This window comes from Leguminivora glycinivorella, chromosome 7 (genome assembly GCF_023078275.1).
Source record: "Leguminivora glycinivorella isolate SPB_JAAS2020 chromosome 7, LegGlyc_1.1, whole genome shotgun sequence".
NCBI lineage: Eukaryota > Metazoa > Arthropoda > Insecta > Lepidoptera > Tortricidae > Leguminivora > Leguminivora glycinivorella.
Genome location: NC_062977.1, coordinates 22,165,362 through 22,184,299, shown reverse-complemented (window position 1 = coordinate 22,184,299; position 18,938 = coordinate 22,165,362). Strand labels below are relative to the sequence as shown.

The 18,938-nt window shown below is 38.4% G+C and overlaps 2 protein-coding genes across 2 annotated transcripts in view; both read right to left on the bottom strand.

Annotated features, from left to right (window-relative positions):
• Nucleotides 1-18,938, bottom strand: part of LOC125227885 (protein outspread) — a 489,387-nt gene that overhangs the window by 421,704 nt on the left and 48,745 nt on the right.
• Nucleotides 11,248-17,561, bottom strand: LOC125227886. The gene is made up of 2 exons (XM_048132280.1): nt 17,154-17,561; nt 11,248-12,642 (listed from the first exon to the last, which is right to left on the bottom strand). The coding sequence occupies exons 1-2, from the start codon at nt 17,283-17,285 to the stop codon at nt 11,917-11,919; spliced, it is 858 nt and encodes a 285-aa protein (XP_047988237.1). The 5' UTR covers nt 17,286-17,561; the 3' UTR covers nt 11,248-11,916.

Here is an 18,938-nt window from a genome sequence, read left to right as displayed (position 1 = left end):
CCAACGCGGTTCACATAGTTGTAAACGGTTAATATTATCATTTGTAATATAATATGATGATAAAGGACCGTGTCATATCAATAATTATTATAATTAACATGGCTCGGCACTTCCCTGTTTTACGGCCTTAAAATCAACGGTTGAAAGTCGACACTGGTTCAAAGTTACATACGCCCATTTGTCTTATAAAGACAGCAAGTACTAAATATACTTATATAATGGTTCATAAGCTAAATGTCACAAAATAAAAACAAGTTGGGTCGGACAAGTATCCGCATGCCTGAAGTACTTACTTTTTTGGATTACATCTTAAAATTGCTTATTTATAACCGCTTTAACCTGACGACCTAGAAACTATGAGCAGAGATAAAAAATATTTAAGGCATAGTTTTTTTTTTTTTTTTCTCTCCGTACAAAATTGATTTGATTAATACATTCATTGCCTTTGCTTTTAGTGCTCTCCGTCGACGCCAAAGCCGACAGAAATGCAGTCTGACTCTGTCGCGCTAATAAGCAAGAGCGATAGAGATAGATAGCTTCGTAACAGATATTATCGTGAGCGTTTTAACATTCAGCTACGTACCCTGTTTCTACTTTCCGTCAACAATCCATCAAAAACAAACATAAAATTCATACTTTTAGCTTATTTACTGCTTCTGTAATATTTATCAAGACATTACTGTGGCTTGCAAAATTCTTCTAGTTTAGTAGATATTATATTGAATCACACATAGATGTAGGTATTTTATGCTCTGAGGAACCACACCCTACTTAAGAAAACGGTAAAAATATTTTTTTCTTATTTACTAACAAGGCCGCTGTGCGTATGTTTGCCATTTTCAAAATTGCCTCAATACACCTTACATACGTGACCATAACATCTCTTTAGGTATTGTCTCGCGCAGGTGGGACGCCACGTGCCGCGCAGGCGCAGAACAAGTGTTTTTTCCTTCACGCACTCGCCATTGCCAGTTTTCCCTTTTTGACAGTTTTAAGCACATGTTTCCTACTAGTTTTTGTGTTAAATTGTTGACGCATTGGCAAGTACAGGTGTGTAATTTTTGTTTTTGCTGTGCATGTGACTATGGCACTCGTATAAACAGCTTGAAATTAAAATAGGCCGAGTTTTAATGATGACCACGGTCCGTAGCACACGAGGACGTGCGACGTTCAGAATTGCCGTGTCGGCGGGCAATTTAATTATACCTATTCTTGACGTTTGTACAGTCGACAACACAGATGTGAATACAAACTACCAAAAATATGTATCACCATCACCTTAATGTACATGCAATAAAGTTCTGTATACATATTTTTGGCGCTTTCTCTATATTCACAGCTGTGTTGTTGTCTTGTTGACTGTGCATAAAGCCTCCGCCACACTTAAGCGTTTTGAGAGCGTGGCGTGAGCGGGGCGCTGCGCTGGCGGTAGGCTCTCATCACGCCACGCTCTCTAAACGCTCATGTATAGCGGAGGCTTAAGACGATACGGTAGGGGTCAATTCTCCATACAAACGCTCTCGACTATTTCCTCCCTTGTTTTTGATGATAGAGCAATGATTTTTTCAACACAGATTGTTATTATTTTTATCTGTGTCGGACCGTTTTGATTTTTTTGATATTCTGCTTTTTAAAGACACTAGAGCCAATCAAAAATTTCCAAAAACGGCCTTTTTCATTGTGGCGCAAAAAAAAGGTGTGATACTCAAGATTGGTAACAATTAACCAAAAAACCAGCCAAGAGCGTGTCGGGCCACGCTCAGTGTAGAGTTCCGTAGTTTTCCGTATTTTTCTCAAAAACTACTGAACCTATCAAGTTCAAAACAATTTTCCTAGAAAGTCCTTATAAAGTTCTACTTTTGTGATTTTTTTCATATTTTTTAAACATATGGTTCAAAAGTTAGAGGGGGGACGCACTTTTTTTTCCTTTAGAAGCGATTATTTCCGAAAATATTAATATTATCAAAAAACGATCTTAGTAAACCCTTATTCATTTTTAAATACCTATCCAACAATATATCACACGTTGGGGTTGGAATGAAAAAAAATATCAGCCCCCACTTTATATGTAGGGGGGTACCCCAATAAAACATTTTTTTCCATTTTTTATTTTTGCACTTTGTTGGCGTGATTGATATACATATTGGTACCTAATTTCAGCTTTCTAGTGCTAACGGTTACTGAGATTATCCGCGGACGGACGGACGGACGGACGGACGGACGGACGGACGGACGGACAGACAGACAGACATGGCGAAACTATAAGGGTTCCTAGTTGACTACGGAACCCTAAAAAGCTAAACGGTCCGACATAGATTATTTCATTGTTATTCAGATTCTCAAATTTCGTTCTGATTAAGTTTTGAAGGAGGAAAGAGTCGAGAGCGGAACCTCGATTTTAAAGATTTTTTTGAAATATCTTTTGACTGAGTTGTTCTTAATGGACAATTTTTTTTCGATAAATCTAGTTAATAACACTTGTATATTTAACCAAAATTCCCAAGTTGAAAGGGGGGCTCCTTTCCATTTTAGCATTTTCGCTACCGTATCCTCTTAAGAGGATTTACCATGACTTTATCTATAAATGTAACGTTTGCGTTATCGAGTAAGTCTGTCCGACGGTCTAAGAGCTAAAAGCCATAAAACTTGTTACAAAATGAACTTGACACGCTCTTATTGTCTTAAAAATAAGATCGTGTCAAGTTCATTTTTGGCTCTTACACCGCCGGACGAACTATAACTGCTGCTGACTGTACTAAAAAACTTCAAATACTCAATGTATAGGATTAGTAGTTCTATTTCTTTGAACGAACTAGGTTATTAACTACATGAAAATCCCATTTTATCCAGTGAAATGTGTGTTAAAAGACAGTATATTGTAGACAGCCCATTTATCAAACATAAAATACGAAAGACGTGATGAAAACGTGAGGAAAGTTGCATGCATTCGCAAAGTTATTCTAATATGTATGTGAAGGCATTGCGGCGTGGGAACTAATGGCCATTTAGCATCTATCCAATAAGGATTATAAATAATGCGTGTATCTGTATATACATATAAGCTTACAACTAATAAGTTTACATTCTAATTGCGAGTATTCCGACGCCATAGTTCATTATTGCTAAGTATCAAATGTCCAAGAAATCAACAATGTTGATGTTTTCTGCATTTTAAGGTACTTATTTTAGAATCATACTTTTTTACTACACAGTAGAACAGACGATCGCCTGAGGCCTGTTTAACCACAGTGACAATTGTCGCCCGACAGTGACACCACATCTCGGACACATGGCGATCAAATATATGTAAGAGGCGCGTTCCTAGCACACATTCTAAGCTCATGTAGGTGAACACGTACCACGCTTGTATGAGTGAGATATCTATGACAGGTCGACTGTTCGCGTTTTTGACAGGCGGTAACTGTGGGGTAACCGAGAGGGGGTGGGCGGCGCTTTCAGCGGGGAGCGGGAGTGACCATACTGTACGATAGTACGCTTTATTATACTGTGGTGACACTTCGCCGTTTATTGCCTGTTCAACAAGGAAATATTGACGCTGAGTAATAATGTTACCCAGAAATAGGCACAGATATGTCGGTGTCAAGTTGAGTATCAATGTCACTGCGGTGAGCCTTCTTCCCGTGGGTGTCGTAGGCGACTATGGGATATGGGTTAAATTGTGGTGTAGGCGTGGCAACCTTCACTGCTTCACAGTTTCGTTTTCTTTTATAACCACTGATGGTAGGTAATCCATTAATATCGCCTGGACACACGCAACACCAAAAAAAAAGTAAATATTTTATAAAATGAAACCGTACAGATTTCCTCAGTGATATGTCCTGTCATTTACATACTCACAAAACTCTGAATTTCTTGAACAATTTCGAAGCTTGAAAATATTGTATTCACATACCTGTAAACAAAAAGAACTTTCATTAAACATCAATTATAATAATTTATTATATTAAGTAATTAAATAAGTACTCATTACACGAACAGTAATAAACCTAAATTTGTCCCATAGAAAGCTGACCATAAGTACTTAAATTGCACATTTTATAAAACGGCCAAAGTACACTAAAATATTCAAGCAACTGTATTCTTAATCGCTAAAACCATACATGCTAAAACAGCTTGTGAATTGAACTGTATTTAAGTCTATTTGTAAGTGAAATGCCAATTTTCCATCGTGTCAAAGTGCAGGTGCGAGGAAAGCGCGTTTCACTGGCAGCGACGGATTTTCTGCGCGGGCGCAACAGGTCTTATGAATGTAGGGTTTTCTTTGGCGCTTGCGCTCTTTTATTGTTGCATGGGTTGGCAAAGCGTGACCGGGCACGCGCACAAGACGCGATAACGATTTTATAATATAAATATAGTATAAGTATTAAGTTATAAAATGTATAATATAATATAATCCATATCATCACTACTTCGGAATTCTGTCAATGAAGAACACAATGTAGTAACTATGTATGGCATGCATAGAGAGTTACTGCGTTTTTACTTTGGTGAGCATTGTGAGATAAAAAAGTTTTTTTTTTTTTTCAAAGTAGAGACGATGTAATATGAGTAGGTTACCTTACAACTTAGGTAAATCAACTCTGCCTATAAAATTGCAGAATTTGGCAGTTGGCTATATCAGAGTTTGAAGATTGTACTCGTATTAATGTGTAACATTAACATTAGTCCTATTTATTTGTCGTATTACTAACGTAACTCTAATTAAATATTTAAATCTACGATTATTATAAATAAGATGTTAATGAGAAGCTAAAAAGTTACAATGAATGTAGTTCTGTCATATTCGTTTTAATCTTATGCATCTTTTTACAACCTATCGTATCATAATAAATCCAAATTAAATTCACACCCTGTTATAACAAAAAAACTCCACCTTATAGTTATTATAATAAAACAATAAATTCCTACGGAACCTGCCAGCATGCATTCCTATAAACCTGCCTTATGGGAAAGCCGTTAGCGATATTAATTACGTACTAACTTAAACACTAACTTTAGACAGATTCTAATAGAGCTTATGGAATAAAACCTAGAATACCCAACTCTTGCTAAATTGTCTAGAATCTAGACTCTAGATATCCATAAGTATACAAAATTGGTAAAACATTGTCATTTTGATTCTCAATTCGATAGGTATATTAGAGTTTTTTTATTGATGAATGATGCCCAAGAGATGCTCCTATAATCCGGACATCTTAAAAAAATCCAACTCTTTTCACAATGTGTCATACAATATGTAACTAGTTATTTTATAAAGGACTAGCTTTTGCCCGCGGCTTCGCTCGCGTTAGAAAGAGACAAAAAGTAGCCTATGTCACTCTCCATCCCTTCAACTATCTCCACCTAAAAAATCTCGTCAATTCGTCGCTCTGTTTTGCCGTGAAAGACGGACAAACAAACAGACAAACACACTATTCCATTTATAATATTAGTGTGGATTGGAAAAGAGAGTAAAAAAAAAACATTACTAATTCAAATTAATCTATCGAGTAAGGACGTAACATCATTATCAAGAAAAAAATATTCGTTTGTGTTTTGTCGATATACAATGGTCATAGGCTATGCCCAGTATGCCCCTGGCTCTCTAGTGTGTAGATTTTAGATATGTCCGACTCTCGGCGCATACCCCCTTTAAGGATTGCTTCAGTATCCTTAACATAAAAACAGTAAGGTACACAATATCACAGTATTCGAGACAATCGTGACCGCACCGATGAGTCAGTAAGTGCAAGGTCGAACAAAGTAGGTTGGGGTCAAGGACCGATAGCTTGCCGATTTTAATAATCCATATTTATACCGTTCGAATGTAAAACAGGTGATTAATTTATGTTTTTATGTTTGGAAATATTTAAATTGATGTTTTTGGCATAATCCTTCCAAAAATGGGATCGATGAACGACTTTGTTTCGTGATAACTTAAACTAATATGGAAATCAATTCGTCGAACTATAAATTTACTAAAATAAAATGGAAGCAGACTTCTATTCTAAGGGACTAAGACTTCTATTCAATAGTTTTTGATCAAAACTTTACATAAAATTAATGCACACATGTATGTTAGGTATAGGATTCCTATTCTTTGTTTAATAAATAGGTCTATAGCGAACTTATTTTGGTTCGTTTATTTTTTTACCGACTTTTCACATATAGGTTTGGTATAAAAGAAAACTAATTTTAAAATCACACTCTTTCTTCCTACCCTTATCCCACTTTATGTGGGGTCGGTACTTGTCTTCCTCTTCCATTCTCCTCTATCTTTCGTCACCTCATCTCAACAGTTCTTTCTTTCTCATATTTTCTTTCCCACAATCCATCCATCGCTTAAAATCAAGCTATCATTCATTACTTACACATTACTTACATACTAGTGATAGTACGCTACATGAACTCTATCCCTGCATTTCATAAACAGTACTTCTCGCTATTATAGTAAAGTACCGTATCCTAATCTTCTTATTAGTTTACAGCCGTCGATTTTATCGATATCGACAGTCAAACCCCGCACTAATTAGCTGTATAACGGTTCTCGACACTCTCGACACCATCGGAGGGCCTCCGACCTCTCTAATATTCGCCGGTTACACGATACGGCAGATACTGAATCGCTACTTGTGTCTTATCTAAGTTATCTATTACCTAGATGTTGCAACTTTGTGTAGTTAGGAATTTTCACGCTACGGAACTTTTCATTAACCGTTGCTAATTTGAGTAATGATTCCTTTATATTTTTGATATATGTACAATATTTAATAACGCGTAATAGTTATTTGTTTTACAAGGGGGCAAAGTTGTTGTTTAACCGCAGGCCCAATATTGATACCCGAGCATAAAGATTCCAATAACGCGAGCGTAGCGAGTGGTTCATAAAGTGGAATCTTGAGCGTTCTTCTTCAACACGAAGGTTAAACAAACTTTGCCACCGAGTGAAACACAAAATTTTTCACCATACCAATACGAATAAAATACTGACTATAAAACATGAAACTAAATTAAATCTATCATTTTATTCAATATTTATGATTCAAAATCATCATTTATAGATAAATTCTACCAGCCAGCTCAAGATGTCAAGTTAAAATTTGTATGAAATTACTTTGCACTCTTGTGGATAAAATGCAATTTTGCTATCTGTTTTCGAATAGCAAAGTAAGCCTTTACCAGTTGGTGTGGTCAAAATTATTAACCCTTTTAACGACAAGCCTGTTTTATACAATCTTCTTCTTCATTAACCTATTAGCGTTTTCCCGGCCTAGCGCCATCCAATACAATGCGCTGTTCGTAATAAGTAAAGGTTGATTATGATTATACTGTGCACCAATTGACGATGTTTAGGGTCAAACGATGACTTCACAGTTCACAGTCAAACAGAGTTGATAGCCGTTCTTATAGTCCAAAGGTAATTTCATTGACGTTTTAAAAAAACACTTTCAACGGCTGGGCTGTCAAAACAACTGTTAACTAAGCTTGGACTTAGACTCTATACACGATTTATCTTAAAGCCCTTGTTACATAAGACATAAATCACAGAAGTACCTACCACACGCGTATGTAACACACTACACATAAGGCAGAGGCGCGCATCTCCGTTGCCTTCTAATAAGGGCCTCGCCATACGCGCGTCCGCCTCGCGTAACGGGCGCCCTTTAATAATTACCGTTCACTCCGGTTCCGTACTTTTCTAACTGGATAGCTTCCTTGTGCGCTACTGTTAGTTCATCTGGCTCAAAACTACGAAAAAATGCGGTAAAAAGTAGTTTTCAAAATAGTCCCGGAGAACGAGAGCTTTGCAATTGCATGCAAATTGTCTCGCAAAAAGCCTTGGATCGGGGGTCAGATGATGAGCAAGACGAAATATGAGGAACATGTTTACAGTGTGTCGTCATTCACTTTTTCTTGTAAATCAAAGTTAATAAAATATGACTTTTAATATGTCTTCAAGGTTTTTACACATATCTAACCTAAACTTGATCAGTAGGTATTCAAACTTTACAGCAACATGATTATGGTTTCATATGACATTCATCTACTTACACGAGACATAAATCATTTTAATCATGACTTCAAAACTAATATTATATATTCATACGTGAAATAATTAATACTTACTTGATACGTGAAAAGTAAATTATTTGTTTATTTTTTACATTCATTTGATTAATGACTTCAAAAGTAAGCTATTCATACGTGGAATAATTAATACCTATTTACTTGATACAACCTACTTGATACGAAAAGGAAACAATTTGTTTTATTTTTATAATTTATTGAAATATCAAACTATTAGTAACAAACATATTGTTATTATTTATTGAAAGTGTTATAATTTATTGAAATATCAAACTATTAGTAACAAACATATTGTTACTAATAGTTTGATATTTCAATAAATTATAAAAATAAAACAAATTGTTTCCTTTTCGTATCAAGTAGGTTGTATCAAGTAAATAGGTATTAATTATTCCACGTATGAATAGCTTACTTTTGAAGTCATTTGTACATGATAAAAATTGATTAATGAATAGTGATTAATTATTACAATAAAACTGTGGAGTGCTAGCAGGTATGCAGGTAAGGATGGTAGTACTTACAGGAAAGATACGCAGATGCTATTTACAGATGTATTTACATTAAAGATATGTACATAATGTTACAGTATTTATAATTATTTATATGCAACGAGAAATTGCGAAACCCGATTTTAGCTCTCAGTTGAAGTAACCGTTTTTCCTCGTTGCCACGGCAGCGGTGGTGGCGTATCGCGCAGGCGCGCGGTCAATTGCTAGCCAAGCAGGCCGCCACATGTTCCCCCTGGCCAGACCGTAACTACGGTCGATATCTAGCAGGGAACCTGACGTGTCTTCCACTTCTCGTCTGCTTCTCTACGTCGACATCATTGCTGCCTAACTCAGGTGGTTGAGGCGATTCTTCACGCATGATATATGCAGGTTTCAGTCTATCCACCGTCACATTGTTTAGCTTGCCCTTTATGTCAATGGAATAGAATTTCTTCTGTCGTCTCATGACTTTATACGGGCCTTCATAGGGTGGTTCAAGTGAGCTGCGGACACGGTCGACTCGAAGAAAAACGTGGGAACAAGTCTCTAAGCCACGTGGGATGTAAAAGGGAGTTGATTTGATGTGCCACGAAGCTGGTCTTGGAGAAAGGTTGGCCATGTGAGAGCGTAAGCGAGTAGCATATTCTGTGACATCTCCTACTTTATAGTCGGGCATAGGTGAGAGGAACTGCCCAGGTAGACGGAGCGTCTCACCATATACGAGCTCTGCGGGAGTAGCCTGAAGATCTTCTTTCACGGCACTCCGGATACCCAGTAGGATGAGAGGAAGAGCTTCGGTCCACGTTGATGATGATGAGTGCGACATGATGGCAGATTTGAGTTGTCGATGTAGCCTTTCAATCATCCCGTTAGCCGCAGCATGATATGCGGTGGTGCGGTAGTGGTGAGCACCAACCATGGAGGTGAGAGCATTGAAGAGTTGACTCTCGAACTGGCGACCACGGTCTGTGGTTACCCGTAGCGGGCATCCGAACCTGGCAAACCAGCCAGATACCAGAGCGGATGCACAGGATTCAGCAGTGATGTCTCTGAGTGGAAACACCTCAGGCCATCGAGTGAATCTGTCGATGACGGTAAGGCAGAATCTGAAATCAGAAGACGGGGTAAGGGGCCCTACGAGGTCGAGATGAATATGAGCGAACCTCGAGGATGGAGTGGTGAAAGTGGAAAGTGGTGAAATGGTATGACGGGTGATCTTGTTCTGTTGGCATTTCAAGCACTGCCTAGCCCACTCTCTACAGTCTCGGCGAATCCCTGGCCATACGAATCGCTCTGAGACCAGTCGCACAGTAGCTGAGCCTCCAGGATGATGAAGTTGATGTAGCTGGCTGAAGACTTGTTTGCGGAACTCTGGGGTGACATATGGACGAGGTTGTCCAGTAGAAGTATCACAGAAGACAGTTAAGGTATTGTCAAGTGTAGGCATCTTCTGCAGTTTGAGCGAGGAACCGTGGGAAAGTAGGTCTTGCAGCTCAGGGTCAGCTTCCTGAGATCTTGCAAGCGCCTGATAATCAATAGAGACGGTGAGTTCCTCGACGCGAGACAAGGCGTCAGCGACAACATTGAGAGTTCCAGGTAAGTATCTTATATCCGTAGTAAATTGCGAGATAAAGTCCAGGTATCTAAACTGCCTTGGCGAGCATTTATCTCGGTTAGTAGAAAAAGCAAAGGTAAGTGGCTTATGGTCTGTATACACCATAAAATCTCGAGCTTCGATCATGTGCCTGAAGTACCGTATGGCCTCGTACACTGCTAAGAGTTCTCGGTCGTACGGGCTATACTTGCTCTGTGGGTAAGCTTGTGTGAGTAGAATGCCAAAGGTTGCCAGGAACCTTCTACAAGCTGTTGAAGTACTGCGCCGATAGAAGTGTCAGATGCGTCAGTAAAGATGGCCAGTTGAGCAGAAGGATCCGGATGAGCAAGGAGTGTTGCTTTAGACAGTGATGACTTGCAGTCTTCGAAAGCCTTCAGCAATGCAGGAGTCATGTTAACTGGATGTGAACCTTTGATCTTCGGACCTGATAAAATGGTGTGAAGTGGAGCTTGAAGTTGTGCAGCGTTGGGCACGAAACGTCGGTAAAAGTTTATCATACCCAGGAATCTCCTTAACTCCTTAACTGTTTTAGGGACGGCATACTCCTGGATGGCTTGTACTTTAGATTCCAAGGGCTTGGTACCTGAAGCTGTCACACGATAACCCAGGAAAGTGACTTCAGATTGGCCGAATAAGCACTTGGAAGTATTAATCCACACGCCGTACTGCGTCAGACGCTCGAACAACTGACGAAGGTGATCCTTGTGTTGCTCAAGTGAACTTGAAAAAATGAGTATGTCATCGATGTACCCGTAGCAGAAATCCAGGCCAAGCAAGACCTCATCTATAAACCTCTGGAAGGTCTGCGCCGAGTTCCTTAGCCCAAAACACATATATGGGAACTCGAATAACCCAAATGGAGTGGTTATTGCGGTCTTGGGTATGTCGTCAGGATTCACGGCTATCTGGTTGTAAGCCTTAACCAGGTCGATGGTGGAGAAGATGGTACATCCTGACAGTTGATGCGAGAAATCATGAATATGACGAATGGGGTAGCAGTCAGGGATGGTTCTAGCATTGAGTGCTCTATAATCACCACAAGGTCTCCAGGTGTCATCTTTTTCTTTACCAAGTGAAGTGCACTAGACCAGGGACTTTGCGACCTCCGAGCTATGCCAGATGCTAGCATATCCTCGAACTCCTTCTTCGCAGCCTGCATTCGCGTCGGATCTAAGCGGCGAGGCTTGCAGGATACTGGCTGTCCGGGCGTGGTCTTGATGAAGTGAACTGTGTTATGTTTTGACGGAGAGTGCCTACCTGGTGGTTTTGTGATGGCGGGATATTCGCGTAAAATGTCGTGAAATTGTGTATCGCCGGCAACAGTTTTGATAGAAGCTATATTATCGGACGACTTGTAGGGAATAGCGCCTACCGAAAGTGACGTAAGGTTGTCTATTAAGCGACGGTTCCGGCAGTCTACCAGCAAGTCGTAATAGATGAGGAAATCTACTCCAATGATCGGTTTTGACACATCGGCTATAGTGAAGTTCCACGGAAAAGCTCTTCTTAGACCTAAGTCGATGGTAAGTAGCATAGGTCCATAGGTGTGGATGACGGAGTTGTTGGCTGCCACTAGGTCAAACTTCGATTGAGGGCATGGCGTCTTGACAGCCGACCGGGGAAAAACACATAAATCGGATCCTGTGTCCACGAGATACTGTATTTTTGAAGTCCGATCGGTGACAAATAGACGGCCAGATTTGGAGGTAGGGCAGTCGCTGGCCGCTAGTTCCGACCGCCCGGGGAGTTTCCCGATTCAAAGTTGCAGGGCTTACTACATTTGTGTGCTTTTTCGCCAAAGTTGAAGTGGTAAAAACAGTGTGGATGGTTTGGCGGCGGCTGTGACATCCTTGAGCGAGAGCGGCTATGTCTTCTAGATCTTGACGCGGAGCGCGAGCGTGAGTTTGTGCGTCCTCTTTGATACTGACTAGTTAACATAGCTACTTGCCTGGTTAGTTCGTTGACTTGTTGCATCAAGGCGTCGGTGGGCGAAACTGGACACGCTGTATAGGTGGCAGAAGTAGTCGCTACCTGTGGAGCGCGGGGCGTCGATGGAGCTAACTCGTACACCCTGTCAGCTAGATCGGCGAGCTTATCTAAAGACTGGTCAGACTGCGACGCAAGTATAGTCTGCACATTATGTGGCAAACGATCGCACCAGATTGTTTGTAGAAGTTCCGAAGTCGCAGCGGTACCGGCAAGATTCTGCAAGTGTCGTAAAAATTGGGACGGGCTACGGTCGCCGAGTTCTTCATGAACTAATAATTGCCGCGTTCGTTTTTCCTGAGACGCGGAGAGTCTCCGAATTAGTTCCGCCTTAATTTTTCCATATTTATCGGCAGCGGGAGGGTTAGTTATTACGTCTTTTACCTCCATCGCATACCGCGCCTCCAGCTGCCCGGCGACGTAATAAAATTTTGTATCATCCTGTGTGATCTTTGAAAGTTGAAAATGAAAATGAAAATGAAAATGAAAATGAAATATTTATTTTTCAAGTAGGCATATTACAATGCGCATATGAACGTCAAATAAAGCTACGCCGGCTCTAACCCTACGCCTCAGCCTCGAGAAGATTTCAGTCCCCCCTCAGTTGGGAGGGGGGTATCCACTATGGGACCGGCAAGAAACTCGGCGGGCAACTTCTTTTCAAAACATTACATCTTATAATTAACATGCATTAAATAACAACATACAATTTAACATGCAAAAGTATTCATCAAAGAATATGAACAGACTAGGTACTCTATGGAAATCAATTTCAATAAATTATATTAATGCTTAATAATACGTCGTTCTTCTTCAGAGAAAACATATCAAATTGTCATAGAAGAAAAAGATAATATGAATCTCAATATCATTAAATATGTAATTTACCTACACAACATAAAATATAAAATATTTGATGTGCTTTCTTATCTGAACTGTGTCCTCTATACATAATACAATTATTTTAATTGCTATTCGTTTTTTGTAGTTTCTGGTTCGGGCCATGCATGTTTGTCTGTCAAATAGTCCTCGACTCTGTAATAAGCCTTTAACATCAATGATTTTTTTAAGTAGTTCTTAAGAGCTGGGAGGGGTAATCTCAAAGCAGTGTCAGGTAACTTATTATAAAAATGAATGCATTGCCCAACAAATGACTTCTGTACTTTACGGACACGAAACTTCTTTATGGCAAGCTTATTTTTGTTTCTAGTGTTATAATTATGGATATCAGAATTCTTAGTGAAACAGTCTAAATTCTTAACAACATAAATTATACTATCATAAATGTATTGGGAAGCTACAGTTAAGATATTAATTTCTTTGAAGAGTTCTCTTACTGATTCACGTGTTCCTAAGTTGTAAATAGAACGAATGGCTCTCTTTTGTAATACAAAGATAGTCTGTATGTCAGCTGCTTTGCCCCAAACCAGAATACCGTATGACATTACACTGTGAAAATAACTATGATACACTAGGCGAGCTGTCTCAACATTAGTCAGTTGCCTGATTCTCCTAACGGCGTATGCGGCTGAACTTAATTTGCTTGCTAGTTTCTTTATATGAGGACTCCATTGTAGATTTTTGTCCAATGTTAAACCAAGAAACAGTGTTGTATCTACCATCTCTAAGCATTCATCATTCAAAAGTATTTTTGTATCGATTGGTTTAACATTCGGCAGAGAAAATCGAATACATTTGGTTTTCTTAGAATTAAGAAGTAAATTGTTGACAGTAAACCACTGCAGTACATCAGCTAACGTGCTATTAATTACATTGTAATCCGTAGATTTTCGGTCAACATTAAAAAGCAGTGATGTATCATCAGCAAAAAGTACTATTTCACAAAAGTTTTTCACTATACATGGCAAATCATTTATATAAACCAAAAACAGGAATGGACCTAAAATTGAGCCTTGTGGCACTCCTAATTGGACTACAGTCCCGCTAGAGCGAGTTTTGTTAACAACTACTGTTTGTGTTCTATTGCTAAGGTAAGAAGACATAAAGTTTAGGGCATTTATAGACAAACCATAATGTTCTAATTTCAAAATGAGCGTTCCATGATCCACACAATCAAAGGCTTTTGAAAGATCACAAAATATGCCAATTGCATCACAAGAATTTTCCCAAAAATTATATATATGTTTAATGAGTACCGAAGCAGCATCGGTCGTGGAACGGCCCCTTGTGAAACCGAACTGTTTGCTTGTAAGTAATCTATGTCTGTTGAAGTGTCCCAGTAGATCATTTAACATTAGCTTCTCAAAGACTTTACTTAGTACAGGAAGTATTGATATGGGACGGAAATTGGTTATATCACTCGAATCACCCGATTTAAAAAGCGGTATGACTTTGCTACATTTCATAAGATCTGGAAAGGTGCCTTGTGAAATTGAAATATTATATATTACGGCCAAGTAAGGTGCTATTATATCTATGACATGACTAATTACTTTAACTGATGTTCCCCATAAGTCTTCCGTTTTCTTTAAATTGAGTGACTTGAATGTTTTAACAATATTTACAGAGTCTACTTGACTAAATTCAAATGAATTATTACATTTCTTAACATTAGCACAAAGTAATGAATGGGCTTGAGCCGCAGAAGAATGTAAACATTTTGTGGTGTTAACGGCTATATTTGAGAAATAATCTTCGAATGCCGAGGCAACATCGCTGTTCGACACTATTTGTTGATTATCTGATACAATGTTGACTTGACAATCGCGTGATTTACATTTACCAGCTTCTTTATTTATAATACTCCAAGTTGTTTTCACTTTGTTGTCCGACACTTTCAATTTAGAACTAATAAAGTTTTTCTTGGCAGTTAAACACACTTTCTTGAAGATTCTTGAGTAGTTTCTTACATAGTCCAGGAATTCTGAATTCTTGTTCAGCTCTCTCTCACCATAAAGTTCATAAAGTCTTTTTCTACTTTTGTGAATACCTACAGTAGCCCATTCACTAAACTTTGTTTTAACTTTTGACCCACTAATAGATTTCACTTTGAAATTGTTATTAAATTGATTAAGAATTACATTGAAAACATCTTGATACAAATGATTACAGTCATAATGCGAAAATGGTATTATAGACAAACTATGTAGAATTTCATTTTTGAATGATTCCAAGCGAGATCCAGTAATGGGTCTATATGTTATTGTTTGTGGAGTATCATGAATAACGTTTAAGAAAGCTGCCCTTTGGCCGCTGTGATCGGAATGAAAACAGTTAAATAATTTCTTATCTATAAATTCACAGTTACAAAAAATATTATCTAGGCATGTTGCACTAGTCACACCTACCCGGGTAGGTTCAAGAAATAAATTAAATAAATTAAATGATTTAAACAAACAGAACATTTTAACAGTATTACTAGATGACTCGAGCAAGTTAACATTAAAATCTCCACATACAATAACATGTTTTTGGCCCTTGCATACTAAATTCAGAACATTTTCCATTGTAGATTCAAATATGCTGAAGTCAGCTGATGGTGGTCTATAAACACATACAATAATATATCTGTCTAATTCAACACATGAAATTTCTATAGTTCTTTCTATGGAATATTTTACAACATCTTTGCGCTCTTTACACTTCATACAATTTTTAACAATAATAAGGGAGCCACCATGAGCAGCAGATTTTCTGGCAAAAAAACTAGCTAATTTAAAATTAACATAATCAAATATCAACTGTTCTTGTTTCAACCAATGTTCAGTAATACACATAACTTCAACATTATTACTATCTAAAAATAATCCTACTTCTAATTCTTTGCTGGAAAAACCCTGAATATTCTGGTGAACAACGTTCATATTCAGGTGTTTTTCCGCTGTCTTACAATCTAGTTTAAATGAGGCATGGGGTCCTTGGCTTTGTCAGCTGACTGAGACTTATATATAACACTATTACATCTATTTGGCTCAATATTGAAGGCCAATAACTCCACTAAATATACAAATAATTTCTTTGGCAAAAATACCTTCCGTGGAGCTAGCATGAAGCGCTCAATGAATTTATTTAAGTCAAAGAAATGGTACTTTTTATTAACAGCTATGGCATGGTACATTAAAGAATTATAGTAAGCTATCTTACAATTATAGTCATATGATACATTTTCTGCATAAGGTAGTGCACATAATATAATTTTCCCCACACCAGATTTTTCAATAACATTTAGTGTGGACATCAATTTATCTATGCTAAGCTTATCTACATTAAGACTATTTCCTAATAAAATTACTAATGTAGTACTGCTATCATAACATCCCTTTGAAATAAGGTCACATAAATGAGACAAAGTAATGTTTTGATAACAGTAATTTGTCACTTGTTGCTCTAACTGGTAGCTCAATAATGGGCCCATTCCTAACCCAATCTGATCTGAAAAAACAACAGTCTTACTGACTGCTCTAGGGGCTGTTTAACTACTGCCGCATGCCTAGTTGTGTCGTGGGCCACATCGGCTTGAATAATCTTTGCTGGTGGCATTTGGCCACAATTACAATGTTTTCCATTTAATAATGCCTTACACCGCTCCTCCAAATCTCTATTTTCTAGCAGCAATCTATTAAAAGCCTGTATGTGCTCCTCAACTTGTTTTTTAGTAGTCTCATACATGGTGGATACTGCCAAAAGCTCATCTTTCAGCCTGTTAATGTCGGCATTTAATTTCAGAAAATTTGATTCCTTGACTTCCAGCTCTGAATGACAGTCTTGAACCCTATTTTTCATAACTGTTAATGTATGTTTTAATTTACTATATTTTTTAATACATGCCTGGCCTTTGATCAGCTTTTGGGTTCTCCTAATATACCTATTAATCTTAATGTACTTTTTTAACTTATTACTACTATTAAAGAATACTATGTGTTTGGAGTCCCTACTCAATTGTGTTTCACCGCTTACCAACTCTTGGTACACATTCTGTAACTGCGAAGCATCATAGTGCTCCCGCTCTGTTGAAATTGAGCTTCTATTTGCGCGAACCACAGTGCGGGCTCGTCCGCGTTGAACGGCGGTACGCGGACGCCAACCTTACATACCTGCGCCTCCTCGGTCGCGTCCACACACTCCTTACTTAAATTTTCCTTCGACATCTTCGTGCTGTCGGATGGTCACCAATGTGGAGTGCTAGCAGGTATGCAGGTAAGGATGGTAGTACTTACAGGAAAGATACGCAGATGCTATTTACAGATGTATTTACATTAAAGATATGTACATAATGTTACAGTATTTATAATTATTTATATGCAACGAGAAATTGCGAAACCCGATTTTAGCTCTCAGTTGAAGTAACCGTTTTTCCTCGTTGCCACGGCAGCGGTGGTGGCGTATCGCGCAGGCGCGCGGTCAATTGCTAGCCAAGCAGGCCGCCACAAAACTATTTGAATCATCCTATAAGCAGTGTGACGTCAAATTGATGTCATCGGCATGAAAGTTACGAGCCCTGCACGAGACACGTGAGTCTTACTTATAATAAGCTTCTGAATACGCTAAATGAGACCCAGTTTACAACATTATCTCCTTCTTCATAATTTTGATTGTAGATTAAACAGCCTTTACCATCCAAATAGGGCAATAATTGCCAAAAATATAGGTTAATAACCAAATAAACCTTTTTCGTCAGATGAAAAACCGTTTTCCATCAACAGAGCACGATCATGATGCTTATGGCACGACCGTTTCTAAAGCTAAGCAAAAAAGCAGTATCTCCCAAGGACATACGGCGTTTTAGCCAGGATTGTCAGTTACTGTCTTTTGCGAAGTAAAGGACGTTGATCGCATCAGTTAAAGGTTAATTTCGGTACAATAGCCGAACGACAATTACGACCAGTTAGTGGTTGAATTGACTGTACTTTAAATGGTACCATCGTGGAGAGATTTCTTTGGTATTTTGTGGTTTTCAGCAAGGAAATTTATAGACATATTAAGTATGTGACTCAGTGAATAAGGAAAATAGGCTATGAAAATGTGTATGTATGTATATTAATGTTAGAATATACAATAAAGGCACTATTGGAGTAAAATCCTTACTTTTCTTCACACCAAAACCTTGCCAAGATGACAATTTTACAAACAAATGAAAACAAAACATGTACCAGGATGACAAAACCTACAATGAGTATAGCAGTTAAAGTTACTACTGGCGTTTTTTTACAGATTTTATATATTCTTGGCCTCATATCATTTAGACTTAGGAGTGTACAAGTTTCTAATGGGTCGGCAACGCGTATGTGACACCCCTTGAGTTGCAGGCATCCAACCGTTCATAGGTTACGGTGACTGCTTTCCATCAGGCGGACCGTATACCTGTTTGCCACCGACGTGGAATTAAAAAAAAACTATTTAGAGTCTACGTTGATAGCAATTTTGACAGCCCTGTCAGCGCAAGCGATATTTTAACGTCAAACTTCTATAAAATAACGTTGACATGAAAACCTTGTACAGTCGGAGCTATCAAAGTTGCTAGGTATACCAATTTGGTGTGTCTACTTCCCTCGACATTCTTACCATCATCATCATCTTCTTAAGGGCTCTTGTCTGTCCTGATACGTCTCGTTGGTCTTCTCTTTTACCTTCTCTTACCAAACTTTACAAAACAACGTCAACTCACAGGTGGCAAAACGAAACACTTTCGTCACCGACAGTACTAAAACCGTTATGAATGTAACGTTATGGTAAAACAATTAACCAATTACGGCGATGGTAATTAGATACACAGATGAATGAACATAATGCACTTTTAATCA